Below are 18,049 nucleotides of genomic sequence, written 5' to 3'. Positions count from 1 at the left end.
CAATTTTGCCACTAACCGCAGATGAGGAATTCGGAACTTTGGCATGGAGCACGGCCCAGCAGGAGGATCCTGTCCTGGGGCCAGTGTTCAATTGGGTCAAATTGGGGCAAAGACCTAAGGGGGAAGAGGTCACCCCCCTCGGGGCACAGACCAAGGCGTATTGGGCTCAGTGGCAGACCCTGGAATTGAAGGATAACATCTTGTATCGCAAGTGGGTGGAGGTTCCCTCTGATAAAACTTCCTGGCTGGTGGTAGTCCCAAATAAATTTAAGACCGATATATTGCAACAGGTGCATGGTACCCGCCCCGGCGGCCATTTGGGCAGGACAAAGACGACATCGCAGGTACGCCGGAGGTTTTATTGGGTGAATATGGGGCGCGACATACAGGACTGGTGTCGGAGATGCGACGCCTGTACTGCCAAAAAGGGACCAGCACGGAGGATGAGGGCCCCCCTTCAATTACACCAGGTGGGGGCCCCCCTAGAGCGGGTGGCCATGGATATCCTAGGCCCACTACCCCGCACCCGCCTAGGTAATAAGTACATCCTCGTTGTGATGGACTACTTCACCAAGTGGCCGGAGGCCTACGCCCTCCCCAACCAAGAAGCAGGGGTGGTAGCGCAGGCCTTCGTGGAAGGATTTGTGTGCCGGCATGGGATTCCACAGGAGTTGCACACCGACCAGGGACGAAATTTTGAGAGCAAATTGCTAAAGGATGTGTGCAGTCTCCTGTCAATTCGGAAAACCAGAACAACGCCTTTAAGACCTCAATCTGACGGGATGGTGGAAAGATTCAACCGAACTCTAATCCAACAACTGGCACTGTTCACCGCCACCCGTCAGGATGACTGGGACGAACATCTCCCTTATTTGCTCATGGCCTACCGAACCAGCCAGCACGGGGCCACCGCATGCAGTCCAGCATTGCTTATGTATGGGCGGGAGTTACGGGCTCCCGCCGACTTGCTATGCGGTCCCGTGCCAGACACAGTGGTTAACCCGCCGAGGGAGGGGTACGCACGTCACCTAGAGGAAAGCATGGAGCTAGTCCATGCCTTCGCCCGCCGCCAACTCCATCTGGCGGGGGAAAAGATGAAGCGCAGGTACGACGACCGGAGCCAGGGGAGTCAATACGCTCCGGGGATGAAGATTTGGTTCTTTAATCCCCGGAGGCGGAAGGGAAGGTGCCCAAAACTCACCTCCCCCTGGCAAGGCCCAGGAGTCGTCCTGTCGCAAATCTGTGACGTGGTCATCAAGATCAAAATGGGGCCACGAGCCCTCCCTCGGATCGTCCACGCCGACCGGATAAGGCCTTACACCGGCGAGCAGGCGCCCCCGTGGATTGCCTCGGCTTTAGATGCCGAGGCGGGACCCAGTACCTCTGAATAAGGGGGGCTTATTAGTGCCAGAGGACTGGGGGATTGAGGAGCGATGGGCCCGGTGGGTAAGGGTGGCATCCCTGCCACCCTTCCCAGGTGGGGCAAATGCGCAATAGCTTATGGGGTGTATGGCAGTGAAAACTAGCCCGGGTGGGTTAGGTTATATTGTTAGGGCCCTAGAAGATGACATTAGGTGACGTTAAGGTTAGTTAGGGATTGATACCTGTAGTGGGGACGCAGGTAGATTAGTGTGGATTATAATGACGAGGGAGCGCAATAGTTTAAAGGGACGACTGGGAAGCGCAAGTTTCAGAGGGGAGTAGTTAGATGAGATGATGCTGTGTGAGAACTGGACAGGTGTGTGGAGCAGTGTATGAGTAGTGAGTGTTGTGGATCAGCGCGAATGCGCTTGGGGAGAGAAGGGTGCAGGCGGCACCAAGAGTGAGAGCACAGGTGTGCAAGTACAGGTGTGTGGAGAGAGTTGGAGTAAGTGGTACGGAGTGGTGTGCATGGTGCGAAGGTGTGAATGGGGGAAGAGTGGACCCCCATCACGGATACCCGGGGCGGGTAGTGTAAGTGTTAGGTAGAGGGTATAGGTAAATTGTGGTTGGATATTGGCATTTGTGGTGCGGTTGCAGAATGGTATTGTGGATGGGTGCATTAGTGTTGTGGAAATGGCTGGGCGTGTAGCCTGTTAGTGTGTGTAGTTGGTTGGGCACTCCACCACTGTGAGGATGTCGGCCAGGTGAGGCCGCAGGTGGGCTCTGGGAGCCGTTAGTGTCAGTGGGGCCCGAGGATCCAGAGGACGGACCCGGGTAGCCCAGTGCCAGAGAGGGCACCGAGTGGGGAGAGCACCAGAGGGCCTTCCCCAGGTAGTTAGGTTGGGTAAGGAGCAGGTAAGCTCGGAGGCAACTGCAGTGGTGGAGGTGTGCAGGTGGGTAGACCCGCTGGGAGAGGTACACGCCACAGCCCAGAAATTGTGCGAGGGCACCGGGAGATGAATCGGGGGAGTGAGACCCCAAATTGAAAAGCACCACAGTTTGGTCAATGGGAATTGGTTTTTAGAACCCATAGTGTAAGAGGGCCAATGGTTTGGCAGGAGAAAGACCCCGGGTAATGTAAAGTTGTTAAAGTCATTTAGGAAATAGTTAGGATTGATGAACCTGTCGCACCATACGCAGCCACTTACCTGTGGTGATGATGATGACTCCACACCTGTGTTTTCTTTGTTCTGTGTGCAGGAAATGAGAATTGCTGTGTGGATTGGTGAGACGCATCACGACGTGGATGAGACATTGGGGTGATTCCATCTCTCCCTCCTTAGGAGGGACTGATGATGAATTGGTGATGGCCAATTTTGATGTTGAGTTGGAGATGGCAAATTGTGATGAGAGTTGGAAATGGCAAATTTGATTGGTTAGGAGGGAGAGAAGACGAATTTGGTTTCTGGGAGGAACGGGGAAGACAGTAGGGACGTTTGTTGATTTGTAAAGTAGATGTTTATGGGTAGTGTTGTGTTTTGTGGATACAGTAAGGGGTAAGGGAGGGGCAATGTAGGTTACCTGGTGGGGGGGGGGGCGTACGGTAGGAACGTACCTGTCTCACCTGGTTCCCATGTGCCCCTCGTGTGCATTACCTTGTATTGCGTGCACTTTTGCGCCCTTACCACCTTACTCACTTGTCCTCTTCTTTTGTCTCCCACCTCCGAGGATCTGGCTTTGGGGCAGAGAGAGAGAGGAGAGAGAGGTGCTGGCTCCGCAGTTGTGGGCCTGCACTTTCGCTGCTTGCTGCCGGGATCGATACACCATATGGACCGCAATGTTTGTGGCCGCCCACCATGGACCGCAGTCTTTTGCGGGCAAGCACCACCCGTTGATGGACCTATGGGTCAACGTGGCACCTATGCCATACAGGTGAACCACTTTTAGTTGGCCCCCTGACGGCCACAATACAGAAATGGACGCGGTTGGCGCCTTTCTTTATTTTTGAAAGAAGCAAGAAGGCCAAGTGCACCACACGAAGGCAAGACCAGCGGCAGAACATCGGCCGGCTGCGACACCACCGGTGATTGTTGAACGCTTTATTGGTGCACCGGATGGTGCTGACTGTACATGATGGGGTGGTGCTTTTGGTGCTTGGATGGGGTGCTCTGCACATTATTAAAGGCCGTAAGGCCACAGAGCACTCGTGGGTTGGTGTATCGATGCTGGCATGCGTGCTCTCTCTATGCATAACATCTGCATGTGTTCCTCCAAAAACAGGTCCTGGATCGTAGTGTAAATATCAGCATAGTCTTGTGTAAATAATGCTCCCTACCGGCTGTATGTTTAGTTTGAGAATTCTTTCCACGATTCGGTTATCCTGTGGGTGTGTTTCTGTGAGGAGAAGGGTGCAACGTCGCAGGGGGACATATTTACTCATTTGTGAATATCTGTAAAACTGTCGCACTCAGGGTAGAGTTAATAGTAGAGGGAAGTACATCTGAGTGCCACACTAAAGTAGGTAAAAATTTATCGGGTCGGGACGCCCCGAGGGTAGAGAAGGGTGCAATGTTGCGGATATGGGATTTGGCCTCCATCCATATCCGCTTGTAAATATTCCCCTATTTCCCCAATACTCCCCAACTATCCCCAATCCCCCATTCCCTAGTCCCATTGTCTGTAAACAACACTCTGTAGAACCGACCTTCCCCTTTTTCCCCCATTAAATGTCGTGCCCAGGTTCACCGCATCTCACGTAGACAACTATAGGACATCTTGCTAGTTATTCTTAGTCTATGTCAGTTAAGGACTCGTTTCCATTAATTCTGACTCTTCGTTGCACCAGAATGTGATTGTATGGCACCAGTAGTAAGTTTAGGACCTCCCCATACCTCCTCCCATCTTCCTCATGAAACTACAACAACAACAACAACTACAACAACAGCGCGCGGGGAGTGTGCGTCCTCACTCCGGCTTGGTTAGCCGCCATTGCCCATGTGCTCGACGGGGTTACCAAATAGGGGCTCCCTGTCAGCTCCTCGTCAAGGGCGGAGCCCGGTAACCCCCCGCACCCAATAAGAGGCGGCGGGCCGATTCCATCTGGGGCGGAGCTAACGGGCCGAGGGCGTGTCACTCCCCGCTGGATATACGCAGCCACTTACCGGACGTGACGTCAGATGCGCCCCCAGCTTGAAGAGAACCAGACGCCACCTCCAGCGCGACGATACCTCCCTGCATCTTTTGGACCGCGCTATCCTGTCCCTGAGCCAAGGTGCACCTTGTGCTGTCCAGCGACTACCTGCCCTTCCTTGCCATCAATCCCTGTGTGAGTCAGTCTTGTCCCGTTTATCTGTGGTCTGTCGGGAATAAGATAAGTGTGTCTAAGTGCCTACCTTCCTATGCTGTACCTCTTGTCCTTGTAATCTCAACGCTCTGCATACAAATATTATAACCTCCTCCGGAGGTCTTGAGAACTGTACCCCTGGTGTCGTTTCATCTAACCCAGCCGTTGTGTCCTTTCCTTAATTGATTTAGCATAGCGCGATTTGGCCAACGTTCGAGTGGAATCGGGTAAACTGTGCAGACGCGGTCATACCAAACCGCTCGGTAAACTAACATCCAAAACCGCGTCTGTAACAATATTATATGTACAACCATTATGGTGTAGAGGCCATTAGGGAGGTTGAGAATTGGTATTTGTGGACAAAGGGACATGCCAAGGAGTTTCCAAGAGATGGTACATTTGAGCGAAGTCGATTGGATAGATTAGGACAAGAACTGAAAGCTAGGAAGAGACAGAACCTAACGGTAGACTGGCTGGCATTCCATCATTGGGATGTTGAATCCAGGAAATGGGAACAGCAAGAAAGGATAACGGACCTAGAACTTAAACTAAAAAGGATACAGGATACACTGAAGGAGATACATGCACGACTGCCTTCGAATGTAGGAATAAAAGTGACAGTTGCCCCACCTGATTCCCATTTGTCTCCCCAAAAAGAACAGTACAGAGAATTTTCTTATGATCCAAGGGAAAATCAGAGACCTAATCGGCAAGGAAGTAACAGGATGGGTAGGCCTGAAAGAACAGGCAATGACAAGGACCGGTGTTTTAATTGTGGAAATATGGGACACTGGAGACGACGTTGTCCATATTCAAATAGGAGACTAGTTCATAGGGAAACCAAGATCAAGGGTACCAGTGCTTACCGGTACCTCAGACAACGATTAGGCCTTCATTGCTGCAGATCCCAAATGATGATTGGCCTCAACAGATTAGATCACTAGACCAACATGAGTAACTGTCGACGCTTCTTGTGTCTGAAAAGTCTTCTGAGTAAGAATGATTCATTTTTTGCTTATTAGCAAAATAATAATTAATTTATCAAATGCCAAAATTGGCGACTTTTTGGAACATAGAATTAAAAGATCCAGGATTAGAGTTTATTCTGGAAGCCTGATATTTGCCAATTATAAATGTGGTTTTAGGGAGCATTTTGGGCAAAACAATTTTTGAATTTACAGAGTTAGGAACAATTGCTTTGCAAAAAAAATTTTGGGAACCAAGTTACGAGAGTCACATGATGATCAGGTGGGAATTTCGGACTAATTGTTTTGCATGATTGATAGGTCAGTGGTCGACTGACATGTAAACGGGTGTGTTGTCAAATTTGGATAAGTTAATTGTGGGAGATAAAGGGTGATTTTAATGTGGACATTATAGGGGTTTTTTCTAAGAATTTTTTTTTCTGTCTGTTTGTGTGTCTGCGTTTCTAAAATTAAGGGACAAATTTTATGAAATTGACACTCATCTTGATCTGCAAATAATGGTTCCAATGCAAACAAATATACATAATGCATGAGATTGTGTATTTTTTTTTTCTTAAAAGATTGCTGAAACCGACAGTGTGCCTGTCTTGAAATAGATAGTTTGATGTGGATGGGATCAAATATCCATAAAATCCATTTAAAAAAACGTAATTTCATTAGGAAGATTATCTCTTTTGTCAAGGCAGATGGAATATAAAGATTTGATGTGCTGAGTTACAAGCAGCCATTAATTAATAGTAAGAAATTGTGAGTAACCTTGGGATTCCATTTTTGATAGAATTTATATGAGAACAAAGCTATTTATGGATATGAGTTTCATAAAAAATGTGGGAGTACAAAATTAGTCAAATTTGTAAGAGATCTTACACGGATTTACCAGAGTACTTTGCTCACGGATTTTTGATATATATATAAATTTGGATTTTATCAGCATATAAATTGTGTTGTATGTATGTGTATTAGGCGTAGATGATATGAAACAAGTACAAAAAGTTTTAATTAAAACAAAAGCCGCGTCGATGTTACACAATGCCTAGATGCAGCGTTGCCTATAACGTCGATGTTATAGGCACAGGACATTCCTATTGATTCGATTACTTGATGTTATTTTTGTGCAAAGTGAAAATATATCTCGGCAATTTACCGTGTGTGGTGACGAATTTTTAATATATACACAAAGAATTAAGTTAAGCACCCCCCCCGTTTTTTTACAACCTCGCACATTACAAGTTTGTTGTCGTCAAAACAGTGTAATATACCCATGATATTGCTATATTTTCTGGAGAAGTGATATTATGGTCACATAAAAACATAACAATCATGCCGTTTTCAATATTTTATTCTGAATAATTTAAGGTGAAATTTTTTGGGAATTTTAGGCATATTTTCACCTCAATTTAAGTATGGAGCTATAGGTCCATCACGGACAGTGTGGATGACGTTTATGTTTTCTAACGTACAGTCATTGTTCTGAGAAGACCTCTAGCGATCTTTGCGTCAATAACGTGTGTAGGACCCACGTGATCGGATCACTGACTCAACCCTACGTCTCATAGACCCTGTAAGCCGTCGTATGCGTTGCTGTGGCAGGTTGTTCCATTCCCGATGTAATGCACGTTCCAATTCATCCAGATTGGCTATTGGAGGGACCATCTTCGCAATTTGTCGTCCCAACATGTCCCAAACGTGCTCGAGGGGGTTCAGGTCAGGACTGTACGCAGGCCAGGGGATGGTTGTCACAGCACCTTGCTCCATCCGATCACGTGGGTCCTACACACGTTATTGACGCAAAGATCGCTAGAGGTCTTCTCAGAACAATGACTGTACGTTAGAAAACATAAACGTCATCCACACTGTCCGTGATGGACCTATAGCTCCATACTTAAATTGAGGTGAAAATATGCCTAAAATTCCCAAAAAATTTCACCTTAAATTATTCAGAATAAAATATTGAAAACGGCATGATTGTTATGTTTTTATGTGACCATAATATCACTTCTCCAGAAAATATAGCAATATCATGGGTATATTACACTGTTTTGACGACAACAAACTTGTAATGTGCGAGGTTGTAAAAAAACGGGGGGGTGCTTAACTTAATTCTTTGTGTATATCTCGGCATTTTCCCGTCTGTTATTTCAGGCGGTGTATGACTGACCATGCCGCGATTTAAAAAAAATATATCTCGGCAATTTCCCGTGTGTGGCGACACGTGAACGAAGCTATGCTCCTCTCTCCACATTATTGTGACGACGTATAAATTAAATATTTCATCGTGACGATTGTCATCAAATGGACGAATTTTTAATATATCTCGGCATTTTCCCGTCTGTTATTTCGGGCGGTGTATGACTGACCATGCCGCGATTTAAACAAAATATATATATCTCGGCATTTTCCCGTCTGTTATTTCGGGCGGTGTATGAATGACCATGCCGCGATTTAAAAAAAAAAAATCTCAATGGATTTGAAGTTACAGGCCTTTGAGAATTCATTTCGGTCTATAAAGGGCAACTTTCATTCGGATTTTCTTCCCGTTTTTTTTCAACCGAGTCTAAAACTATGTTAGCGACTGTGAAAAATGAAATGATATATCGAATTTGATTTGAAAAAAACTGTGTGAGAGAGGAAGACACCACGGGCCTACAAAACGCCTCAAAGCTATGCGAGTTAATAAAATGGTGGATATTTGTTGATATGAAGCCTCTCCCACAATGGGTGGAGCTATGGTTCCCAGAATGGGTGGAGCTTTGAGGTTTTGTCTTCTCTGCAAGAACAAGAACAAGAAGAAGAAGAACAACAACAACAGAGTGCACTCTATGAGCAGCGTCTGTGACGCGGCTAAAAAGATTAGTAAAGAAAATCTTGCTGAAATTGATACCGAAAATGTAACACCAGACGTTAACGAATATTGATTTTCATAAAACAATGAATCTATAAATGAATGTGATAGGGATAATATCCTCAATTTGTACTAATTAATTAATTGTGGGTAAAGGAATTAATTTATCGCAGTGGATTGTTAACAGCAGCCTGAAATGTCATGAGAGTGTGCATCCATATAATCAGAAATCCCAGATTTTAAAATTTGGTAGAGGTCTTATGTGGAAGAATACTTGCTTGGTAGATAAAAAGGTACTGCATATTGGCAGCCACTTCTGCGGCCATTGAGGCCAAACAAATTGGGAGAAACTGTAATTAAATACGTAATTTACAGATGAGTATTTGGAAAGTAAAAAGGGAATTTATTGATTTGGGAGATATTTTCGAAGGTTTATTAAAGTGTTACAATATGACATTTGGCAAGGAAAACTATTGGATGAAAATTAGATCTGTTTATAAAATGAATTTGTTGACCCTTTGAAGTTAATTCTTTGAATTTTTGTTTAACTAGCATTTTGAGTTCAAATTGGAAATAGTTTGGTAGAGGCTTGGTTAAAACCCTTGGTTACAGTGTGTTGGAACAAATTGATAAATCATAGGATGTTGATGAGAATAGAAACAAATATGGAACCAAAAGAGAAAGACTTTTTATGATGACATGAACACCGATTTTATGATGACAAGCACGATAAAAAGATTGAATCAAATAATGTTGCAAATGAGTACAGTAGAGTTAAGATAATGGCATAACGAAAATGTTATGAATTGTGTCAGTTTTACAAAATCAGTGAACTCATATCACCACAAGCTACACATCATGAAAATTAAAGTGATGTAGGGTACCATTTGAAAATTACATACTAGTAGTTAACACTGTAGCATTAATTACTCATTTTTATTTTTTATTTTTAAAGGGGGAGGAACTATGATAATTAATACATTATGCGTAGTTTGCTTGTTTGCAAAATTTGATGGGAATTAGATATTCCTGTTTGTGATTTTAATCATATGTACTCATTATTAATGCATTTATTTTCTTTGAGTAATGTTTAAAAAAACTGCATGAGTTTAATTTTTCAAACTATATTAACCTGAAAGCAACTGTAAATGCTATTCTTAGTTTGGTAAAAAAAAATACATAACTGATTTGGATATTATTCGTGTGAAGCATATAAATGAATATAACCTTTTGAATGTTTTGAGGAAAACAACAAATTGTCAAATGTGAAGCTGTTATAAGATATACATGATTAGTTAAAAACATGGTAATTTCATGTCAAGATGTACCCTATCTGATTCAGTGTGTGTGGAAAGCAGATATAGATGTGGCTGAGTGAAGAATAAGACCAGATCACATCTCAAATGGAGTGATAACAGCATTGGGAAGAAGTTCGAGAAAGAAAATTTGTGGTTAAAAATGAAGTTAATCTTGGCATACACCCTCCTTCTCAAAGAATGATGAAGGCATTCTCCTTTGCAAGATTGGAGACGATGCTTACCTTCACCAAGGAAAATTTATGTGACAATTTGCCTGGATCACACTGCAACGTATTGAAGAAAGGCGATCACTTGCTTTTGTTCAAATGCCTCGAACATTCATCACGTCAGCAATTGCGGGACGATGACATCTTACCTGCAACTTCTACTGGATGCGGTGACTTGTGTCATTGCTCCATCAACTTCCGGGGAACCAGCGTGGAGCTGTAAGTGGACGGCTGTGCTTCTTCCTCTACAACGGCTGTGCACGATTCTGCTGGTTGCTCCTGGTATGGACCATGGACAACTTGAACACCATGGTCCTAACATCGTTATGAGTGCATCTGGCATCTCTGTTCCACATCTTGCTGGTCAACCAACATCACATCAATACTTGCTGCCCACTCACAATGAGTGAGGAGGCAAGTCAACTACAACTGGATGAAGGCCTTGTTCAAATCTACTATGGCTCACAGCAAGAGTGGCAAGGATGCTACATGCAGAGCAGGGTCAGTTTATGATGCCGCCCAGCTATCACAACAGCGGAAAACCCTACGTGAAATAGTGTAGGTGCTATGAAGACATCAGAAGAAAATGTTTCATACTTGAATTTCAAACACAAGTGATCAGCCTCTTCTTTTCAAATAGAAAGTCAACCTTTGTTCTGAAGCAAAACGTATTTTCGAAGAATAATTGCCAAATGTTGCAGATGCTTTATTATTTTGGAAAGAAATGTTTTAAAATTTGTTGTGTCTTGGTGAAGGTGAAGTGTTGTTTGCAGAGATATTTGTGATGCAAATGAAATGAACTGAATTATCAACATGGAAAGAGTCAACGAACAAAGAAATGTTTTATGATCAGATTCTTCCAGGATGACGGTGTATGCCTTAGGTATTGAAAATTGGATTACCAAATTTGTGGTTTGAGTATTTTGTAGGTAGTTGTTTAAATTAATTGTTTTAATTTAAACAAAAGAAAAATATTGAGGAATTATAGAAGACCTCTATATTTGTTAGGGTCGGCGAGTTATCACAGGCAGTCAAATTCAAACTTGTCCCTGACCCATGTGGATTATAGATAAAATATATAATGCATATTTATAATACAATTTATAAATATTAGTTAAATTGTACTTCAAAGTGAATCTTGTTCTTAAAGCATGCAAGGGAATGTGCAAAGAAATTGGACCAAGCAGCCAACCATCTGTGAAATGACCCAGTGACCTCGAAGAATGTGAACGCGGAGTTGGAATGTACCTCTCCATTAGTGGGACTCGGGGAGGGACCTTATCAGTTCTTTGTGTCCTCAGTAATGATAAACATATGGAGTTTGGTGCCGGAAAGGCTGGCTTTAAGTGACATCGAAATTCCAACTGAACAAGATCAAAGCAGCTGAGATCTATTTAACAGGATCCTCTGAGGCTGCGAGAGAGAATTCTCCCCATTATGGAATGACGCGTTGTATTTTGTCTGTAAAGTATAACTGTATTTTCGTGTAAAATACTCTCCGCAAGATTTGTAATAAATCTCGATTTAAACTGAGTGAGTCTCGTGGAGTCTGACTGAGTTTTGCTAAGAAAGGTGTCCAAAAGAAGCCACAAAAGGTGCCATCCCCATCTTCCATCCTCCTTTCCTCCATACCGCTTACCTCTTCCATCCGTAAAGAAGGGGTCACTTCTCCGCGCATCGTTTCCAGCCATAATCGAATTAATTTTACCGAAGCGCTGTTCGCGTCCCGCGCACCGATCGACGATGCCAATTTATCGCCTCCGATTAAAAAATTTTGCGTTCAAATGGCGGGCGTGATGTACGCCCAACCATTTTGATGTCTCGCCGCGGACAAAAAAATTTGTCCAAAGGGCCCAAATCCCACTCCTGAAACCAGTTGTCGCGCGGACCCTTCGGTTAATACCAGGGCTCGCGGATGGACCAAAAACGGCTTTACTTAGAGGCGACAACCAAACATGGATTCTACTATCAAACGCGGGAGGAAGAAGGAAAATGGAAAGCTGCGGTATAAGCGCTTACCTTGGTGCGCACCGACCGCGACTTTGATCCTGCGGGGAATTAATGAACTCAACAAACCAGATTTATAGTACAAAAATAGAGATTTATTCACGGACCCGATAACAAGGAATGCGACGGTAATCAAATAAACGAAATCCTATATTTGGGATCCCACACACCAGACTCAGCAACAGACACAGGAAGAATTAATAAAAGAACACGTTTGTCGTGTAATTGGGAAATGTGGGGTGTGGGTGCAGCCTTATCTCGTCCGTAGTCTTGCGTGTAACACGGCCCTGTTCGGCCCTGCTAGCGTGCCACCAGGCCCTGCTCCAAGCCTCCACAAGCACCGATCGCACAACACGAGGTCCCTCGCTCCAAACTCCAAAAGCACCACGCGTCCAACGCAGGCCAGCGAGCTCCACACGAGGTCGATCTCCACTCACGATCGGTCTCCCAAGATGAAGAGAGTGTGCTGCGCAAGACGAAGTGCCAGATGTCCAAGAGTCAAGCATGAAGAGAGCGAATGATGTCCACGCACGAAGAGCGAATGATGTCCAAGCACGAAGAGAGCGAATGATGTCCAAGCACGAAGAGAGAGAATGATGTCCAAGTACGAAGAGAGCGAATGATGTCCAAGCATGAAGAGAGCGAATGATGTCCAAGCACAAAGAGAGCGAATGATGTCCAAGCACGAAAAGCGCAAATGGCGTTCGGGGCACCCTTAAATAACCTCCCCGGTGACGTCAGTCTTGGCGCGCCACCCAATCAGCACCTTCCACCGGACCTTCCAGCTTCGTGCCTCTCATGCTCGTTGGCTGGACGTCCGCGCCTACCGCGCTGCCCATCACTCGTTCCCTGTAGCGTGGTCATAGTGCATGGCACTCGATGTGGCTCGGCCTGTCAGAGGTGTAACTGGCGGTGGCCATCATCGGCGGTGTCCTGGCCTGATTTCCTTTTGCCTGTTCTCTTCCGAAGTCCTTGTCAGGGAAGGGAATTATTTAATGTTGCGCTAAGGGCCTGTCTAAATGTCTATGTTGGTGTGCATTGCCATAAGGGACAACGGTTTGGCTACCAGGTTTGACACACAGGGGCTGTTATCTTTAATCCCTTCTCTATCTAACACTCAAACATCCTGGTATGTCCACAGGTATACTTCTTAACCGACAAACCGCCTAAACACACAGAACTTATTACAGGTAGATTCCCTATCACGACAGTTGGATACCTACCTACACAGATCTATCTGGCTCTAGATATTGCTTTACCCCCAGTCATAACAATATGTTTGTGTAAAATATGTGTATGTGTAAAATTATGTGTCAAAATTTAAAAAATAATTCACTTTGACATTATGGGGTTATTATATGTAAATAAGTGACAAAAATCTCAATTGAATCCATTTTAAATTCAGGCTGTAATGCAACAAAACGTGAAAATAGCCAAGGGGTGTGAATACTTTTTGAATACACTGCACATACATACAAACAAACAAGCCAATATACATACAAACGCGACAGACCGACAAAAAATTTTCAATTTCCGTCATAACGAGAAGGCATGAGGCGTTAACTTGACAGGTATGGTGAAAAACGTCACTGTCACCATGAGCATTGACATATATATATATAGACAAATAACATTGACAGCCTCAATTTTTTCATTTGGAATCCTGTGGTAAAGTGTGACGAAGACAGCTGAAAGCGTTTGCGAGTTATCACACTCACAGACAAAAAGCAAACATACAAATATACATACATACAAATGAGACAGACCGACATTTGACATTATGGGGTATTATGTGTAGATCAGTGACAAAAAAATCTCAATTTAACCCATTTTAAATTCAGGCTGTAACATAACAAAATGTGAAAAGAGTCAAGGGGTGTGAATACTTTTTGAAGGCACTGTATATAATACATACAAACAAACAAACAAAAAAAAGACAAAAAAACCCAAAAACACAGGGGTGAAGACATCACCTCTGTCCACCTTTAGTGGCGAAGGTAATAAAAGCCACGGAAATATGAATGTCATTTAAAATTAAAGACATTGATCATACACTTGCTTCAGACACATAACTTGAAATGGTGTCGATTGGGTGCCATGAATAGAAATGAGTGGAAAACATGCTACATGAGATTCACATCAAGGTGTAAATGTAAAATTACCTGACACTGCTGCATCTCAATAAGCACTAATGATTAATTAAATGTTTTGTTTTTTTAATAGAAATGTACATATTTAGAAACTCATTGGCTACGTACCTTTTTGCTATTTCCACAATACTGCCCTGAATGAGTTGACCAGACATTGGCTGAGAGATATTTCCACCAGAGTTCGGGATGGGAAGTTTGGAATGTATTTCCCAATTACTGATTGGAGAAAGACAATCAGCTTGTCCGTTGCACTCAGATCAGTCCAGCATTATAGTGGTAACGATGTCTATCAGAGTAGGCAGCTATACCTAGAGGTATGCATACTGCCTATATAGCTTGGGTTTGAATCTCGACTCAGATATGAACTGTCACTCTGGTGTTTCACATACTTGGTGATGGATACATCAATGTGTGCCCCATGCATCAAAAGGACGTTCAGCTGGAGGACCTTCAAATGAACAGCCTTCTTCGGGTATGAAGGGCAACTACCACCGCAACCAGTGGTCCCGACCATCCCAAATGGCTTTCAACGGCTGCAGATTTTTATTCTTCGATTTATTTTTTACAAATAATACAATACTTGTTTGCAAACACACAGTTACGTCCACTTGCTTAATATCTAGCTAAATGTATATATTTTTTACTTGAAATAAAAATGACATTAATTTGACCTTCCCTGACGACATCACCATGATCATACCATAGTTCTACCCAAAGGATTTAATTTTTTTTTGTATACAAGATCGAGGCTCGTGTAAGAGCTAACATTAATGACAAAAAAATAAAAACGGACACATAAAACATATATTAAAGGGAGCGGGAGACAAGATGGGGAGAGAGAGGGAAGCACGCAAGTACAAAAGCAGAGAACAGGAACAACGGGAGAACTGTGGGAGGGAGAGGGCAGGTGGGGGGCATGGGAAGGGGAGGGGGGTGGGAGAGGTATAAAACAAATGGACACTGCTAGGACTTCCAGGAAAGAAGTCGGTATTTCAAACAAAGTAGGATAGTTATATTGATGTACCTTGTCAGAATCAAGTTCCGGTCCCTCCTGGCAGAGACGACAGAGGAAGGATGTTGGTTCTCTCTCCAGGGTTTGACGTGTCGTCATGAAGCGTGTCCCACCCACGTTCAGACGAACCCACTTTTCGCCGGTGCTTCTCATGGCGACGTCACAGTTGCATCTGCTCTCAATGCTGTTCCGCGCCCAAGTGCTGAGCGCCCCCCTCAGAGTGACCCCGCCCACCCCACTGCCCCGTTCAATGGGCATCAGCTGTTTCTGGCGAGGCCTTGCCTCCTGTGAAATGATAATGTGGTCAGATCAAGGCCAATCTCTCAAGCTTGGATTAAAAATCAATAAACCGGTCTACTCGATGAGAGGAGGCCAGTGGGTGGGCCGCGAGAGTGTCAATGTGCTCTGACCTTCACGGTGCCTGTAGACAATAAGATACTTTCCAGCGAAAGCTCAAATTCTTTTCCATGTACAATATCTTTGGTGTCGTTTTTCTGCTCGACATCTGTGTCATTCATTTTGCTTCCAAGGCACTATTCACACGAAGCACAGGAACGTTTGGACCGGTTATAAACCAGGAAGAGTCCCGATATAAACTAGAAAGCATCTGAAAATGCAGAGCATGGGCGCGTCCGCTTTGTATTCAGACTTCTTCCATATGGTAATGTAAACACGACGAAAACAGGGGGGAAATGCATATAAAATTTGAAGATTGAGGTGACCTTGACCTTTTGACCTCAAAAGCAATAAATAGGCTGCTCAAATTTCAAGTCAATCTGATAAAGATTGATGATTTTATGCAACATTGACCTTTAAGACCTTTTGATCTTAAAAAAAAAGAGCAATTGGATTCTAGCTTTTGATTGGTGAACCGATTCAGTGACCCAATATGGAAATTCTGAAAATTTCAGGTCAATTGGATGAAAATTGACTATCTTATGTGATGTTGACCTTTGACTTTTTGGCCTAATTATTAATTTCCTTCTCCATATTCTCATAATAAAGCTTTGTTGAAAATTTAATGACAAAACTCAAATGGTAATTTAAAATTTTATGTTGATTGGATGAAAATTGATGATTTTAGATTAAGCTGACCTTTGACCTTTTGGACAAATTATTAATGTGTCTACTCATATTCTCATAATAAAGCTTTGATGAAAATTTGATGACAAAGCTCAAACGGTAATTTAAAATTTTATGTTGATTGGATGAAAATTGATGATTTTAGATTAAGCTGACCTTTGACCTTTTGGACAAATTATAAATGTGTCTTCTCATATTTTCATAATAAAGCTTTGATGAAAATTTGATGACAAAGCTCAAATGGTAATATAACATTTTATGTTGATTGGATGAAAATTGATGGTTTTAGATTAAGCTGACCACTGACCTTTTCCCAAATTATTAACGTGTCTTCTCCCTATTCTCATAATAAAGCTTTGTTGAAAATTTGATGACAAAAGCTCAAATGGTAAAAAGTTATGGCCCGGACAGACAGACACACAGAAGTGATTGCAAAACCCCGTCTCCCAGTGTGGCAGGTGTCACGGTAACTACTGCACAACTCATACATTATAGGGTTGTAGAGTATCTGGGAATCTGGAAAAGATCTACTTTTTAAAGTTATCATTGAATCTTAAGATCTACACGACAGAGGAGATTATGGGATTCATGGTCCCTCTATATGAAGGAGTACTTCATTCCACAAATTAATTTCATCTTCTCCAAGAATGACCTCGTTTGTGCATACCATCAAATTCCCATGGATCCAGATGATGTCCCGAAAACAGCAGTCACCATGCCTTTTGGCCTGTTTGAACTCCTTTGGACGCCGTTTGGCTGAGGTTTTCATGCCTTTCAATTTGGCCAAACCTTTCAATGTTTTATCGATCAGGTGCTCTGGGGATTACACCTTCTGCTACATGAGTAGAGATGTAATCGCAGAAAAACATCAGGAACACCTACATCTCCTATTCACCCGGCATCGTCATCAATCCCACAAAGTGCAATTCGGAATTTTGGAGTGGAATTTCCTCGGGCCACTGTTTTATCCGCTCAGGCATCTGTCCGCTAGAGGAGAAGGTGCAGAATATTCTGGTCTTCCTGTTACCGTCATCTCAACACAAACTGCGAGAGTTTTCGGGCCTCATCAACTTTTACCATCTATTTATTCTAAGAGCAGCCACAACCCTGCAGCCGCTGAACGTGTAACTGGCAAATGGTAAGCAACCTGAAGTGTTCTGAAGTTCAGAGCCAACCTTCTCGGCCTTCCACACCATCAAAGACGCACTGGCCAGCGCCTCACTCCTGATTCATCCGAAGCCAGAGGAGCCAACATGTCTGAGGGGAGATGCGTCTGAGGTCACGGTGCTTGCGGCTTTTCTCCAGTTCATCGATGCCGACTGACGTCCATTGGCCTACTCTAAAATGCTGAAACCAACGGAGCGTAAGTACAGCATCAGAGATCAGAAAATACTGCATCACCTTCAAGCACTTCTGCCACTTCTTAGAGGCCAGACAAGTCACCCGTCCTGACTGACCATACATCTTTAACCTATGCTCTGTGCACCCACTCGGACTCCCACTCTCCTCGCACACTTCGCCAACTCAGTTATATCTCACAATTCGCCACCAACATCCGAGACATCAAAGGAATCGTGAACTCGGCAGCTGATGAATCACACATCGAGATATCGGCGTTATCTTCTACCCACACACTGGCCATCACTTTCAATGCGCTTGCAGCAGCACAATAGGTGGACACGGACCTCCACCGTCTACAGTCTGCAACCAGTTTGCTTGCATTTTGTGAGGTACCGGCG

The 18,049-nt window shown here is 43.8% G+C and overlaps 1 protein-coding gene across 1 annotated transcript in view; it reads right to left on the bottom strand.

Moving 5' to 3' along the window:
• Positions 1-17,079, bottom strand: part of LOC137428269 (BTB/POZ domain-containing protein KCTD5-like) — a 57,872-nt gene extending 40,793 nt beyond the window's left edge. The window contains exons 1-3 of the mRNA XM_068118200.2: positions 16,978-17,079; positions 15,638-15,760; positions 15,240-15,512 (exon numbers count right to left, since the gene is read on the bottom strand). Of these exons, the coding sequence (XP_067974301.2) occupies positions 15,240-15,512; positions 15,638-15,760; positions 16,978-17,079 (498 nt within the window). The remainder of the gene's footprint in view (positions 1-15,239; positions 15,513-15,637; positions 15,761-16,977) is intronic.
• Between the last annotated feature and the right edge of the window lie 970 nt (positions 17,080-18,049).

The sequence above is a fragment of the Myxine glutinosa genome, chromosome 5 (assembly GCF_964187855.1).
Source record: "Myxine glutinosa chromosome 5, kmMyxGlut1.1, whole genome shotgun sequence".
Classification (NCBI taxonomy): domain Eukaryota; kingdom Metazoa; phylum Chordata; class Myxini; order Myxiniformes; family Myxinidae; genus Myxine; species Myxine glutinosa.
The sequence above is the reverse complement of the archived record's forward strand: the minus strand, read 5'-3'. Positions and strand labels throughout refer to the sequence as shown.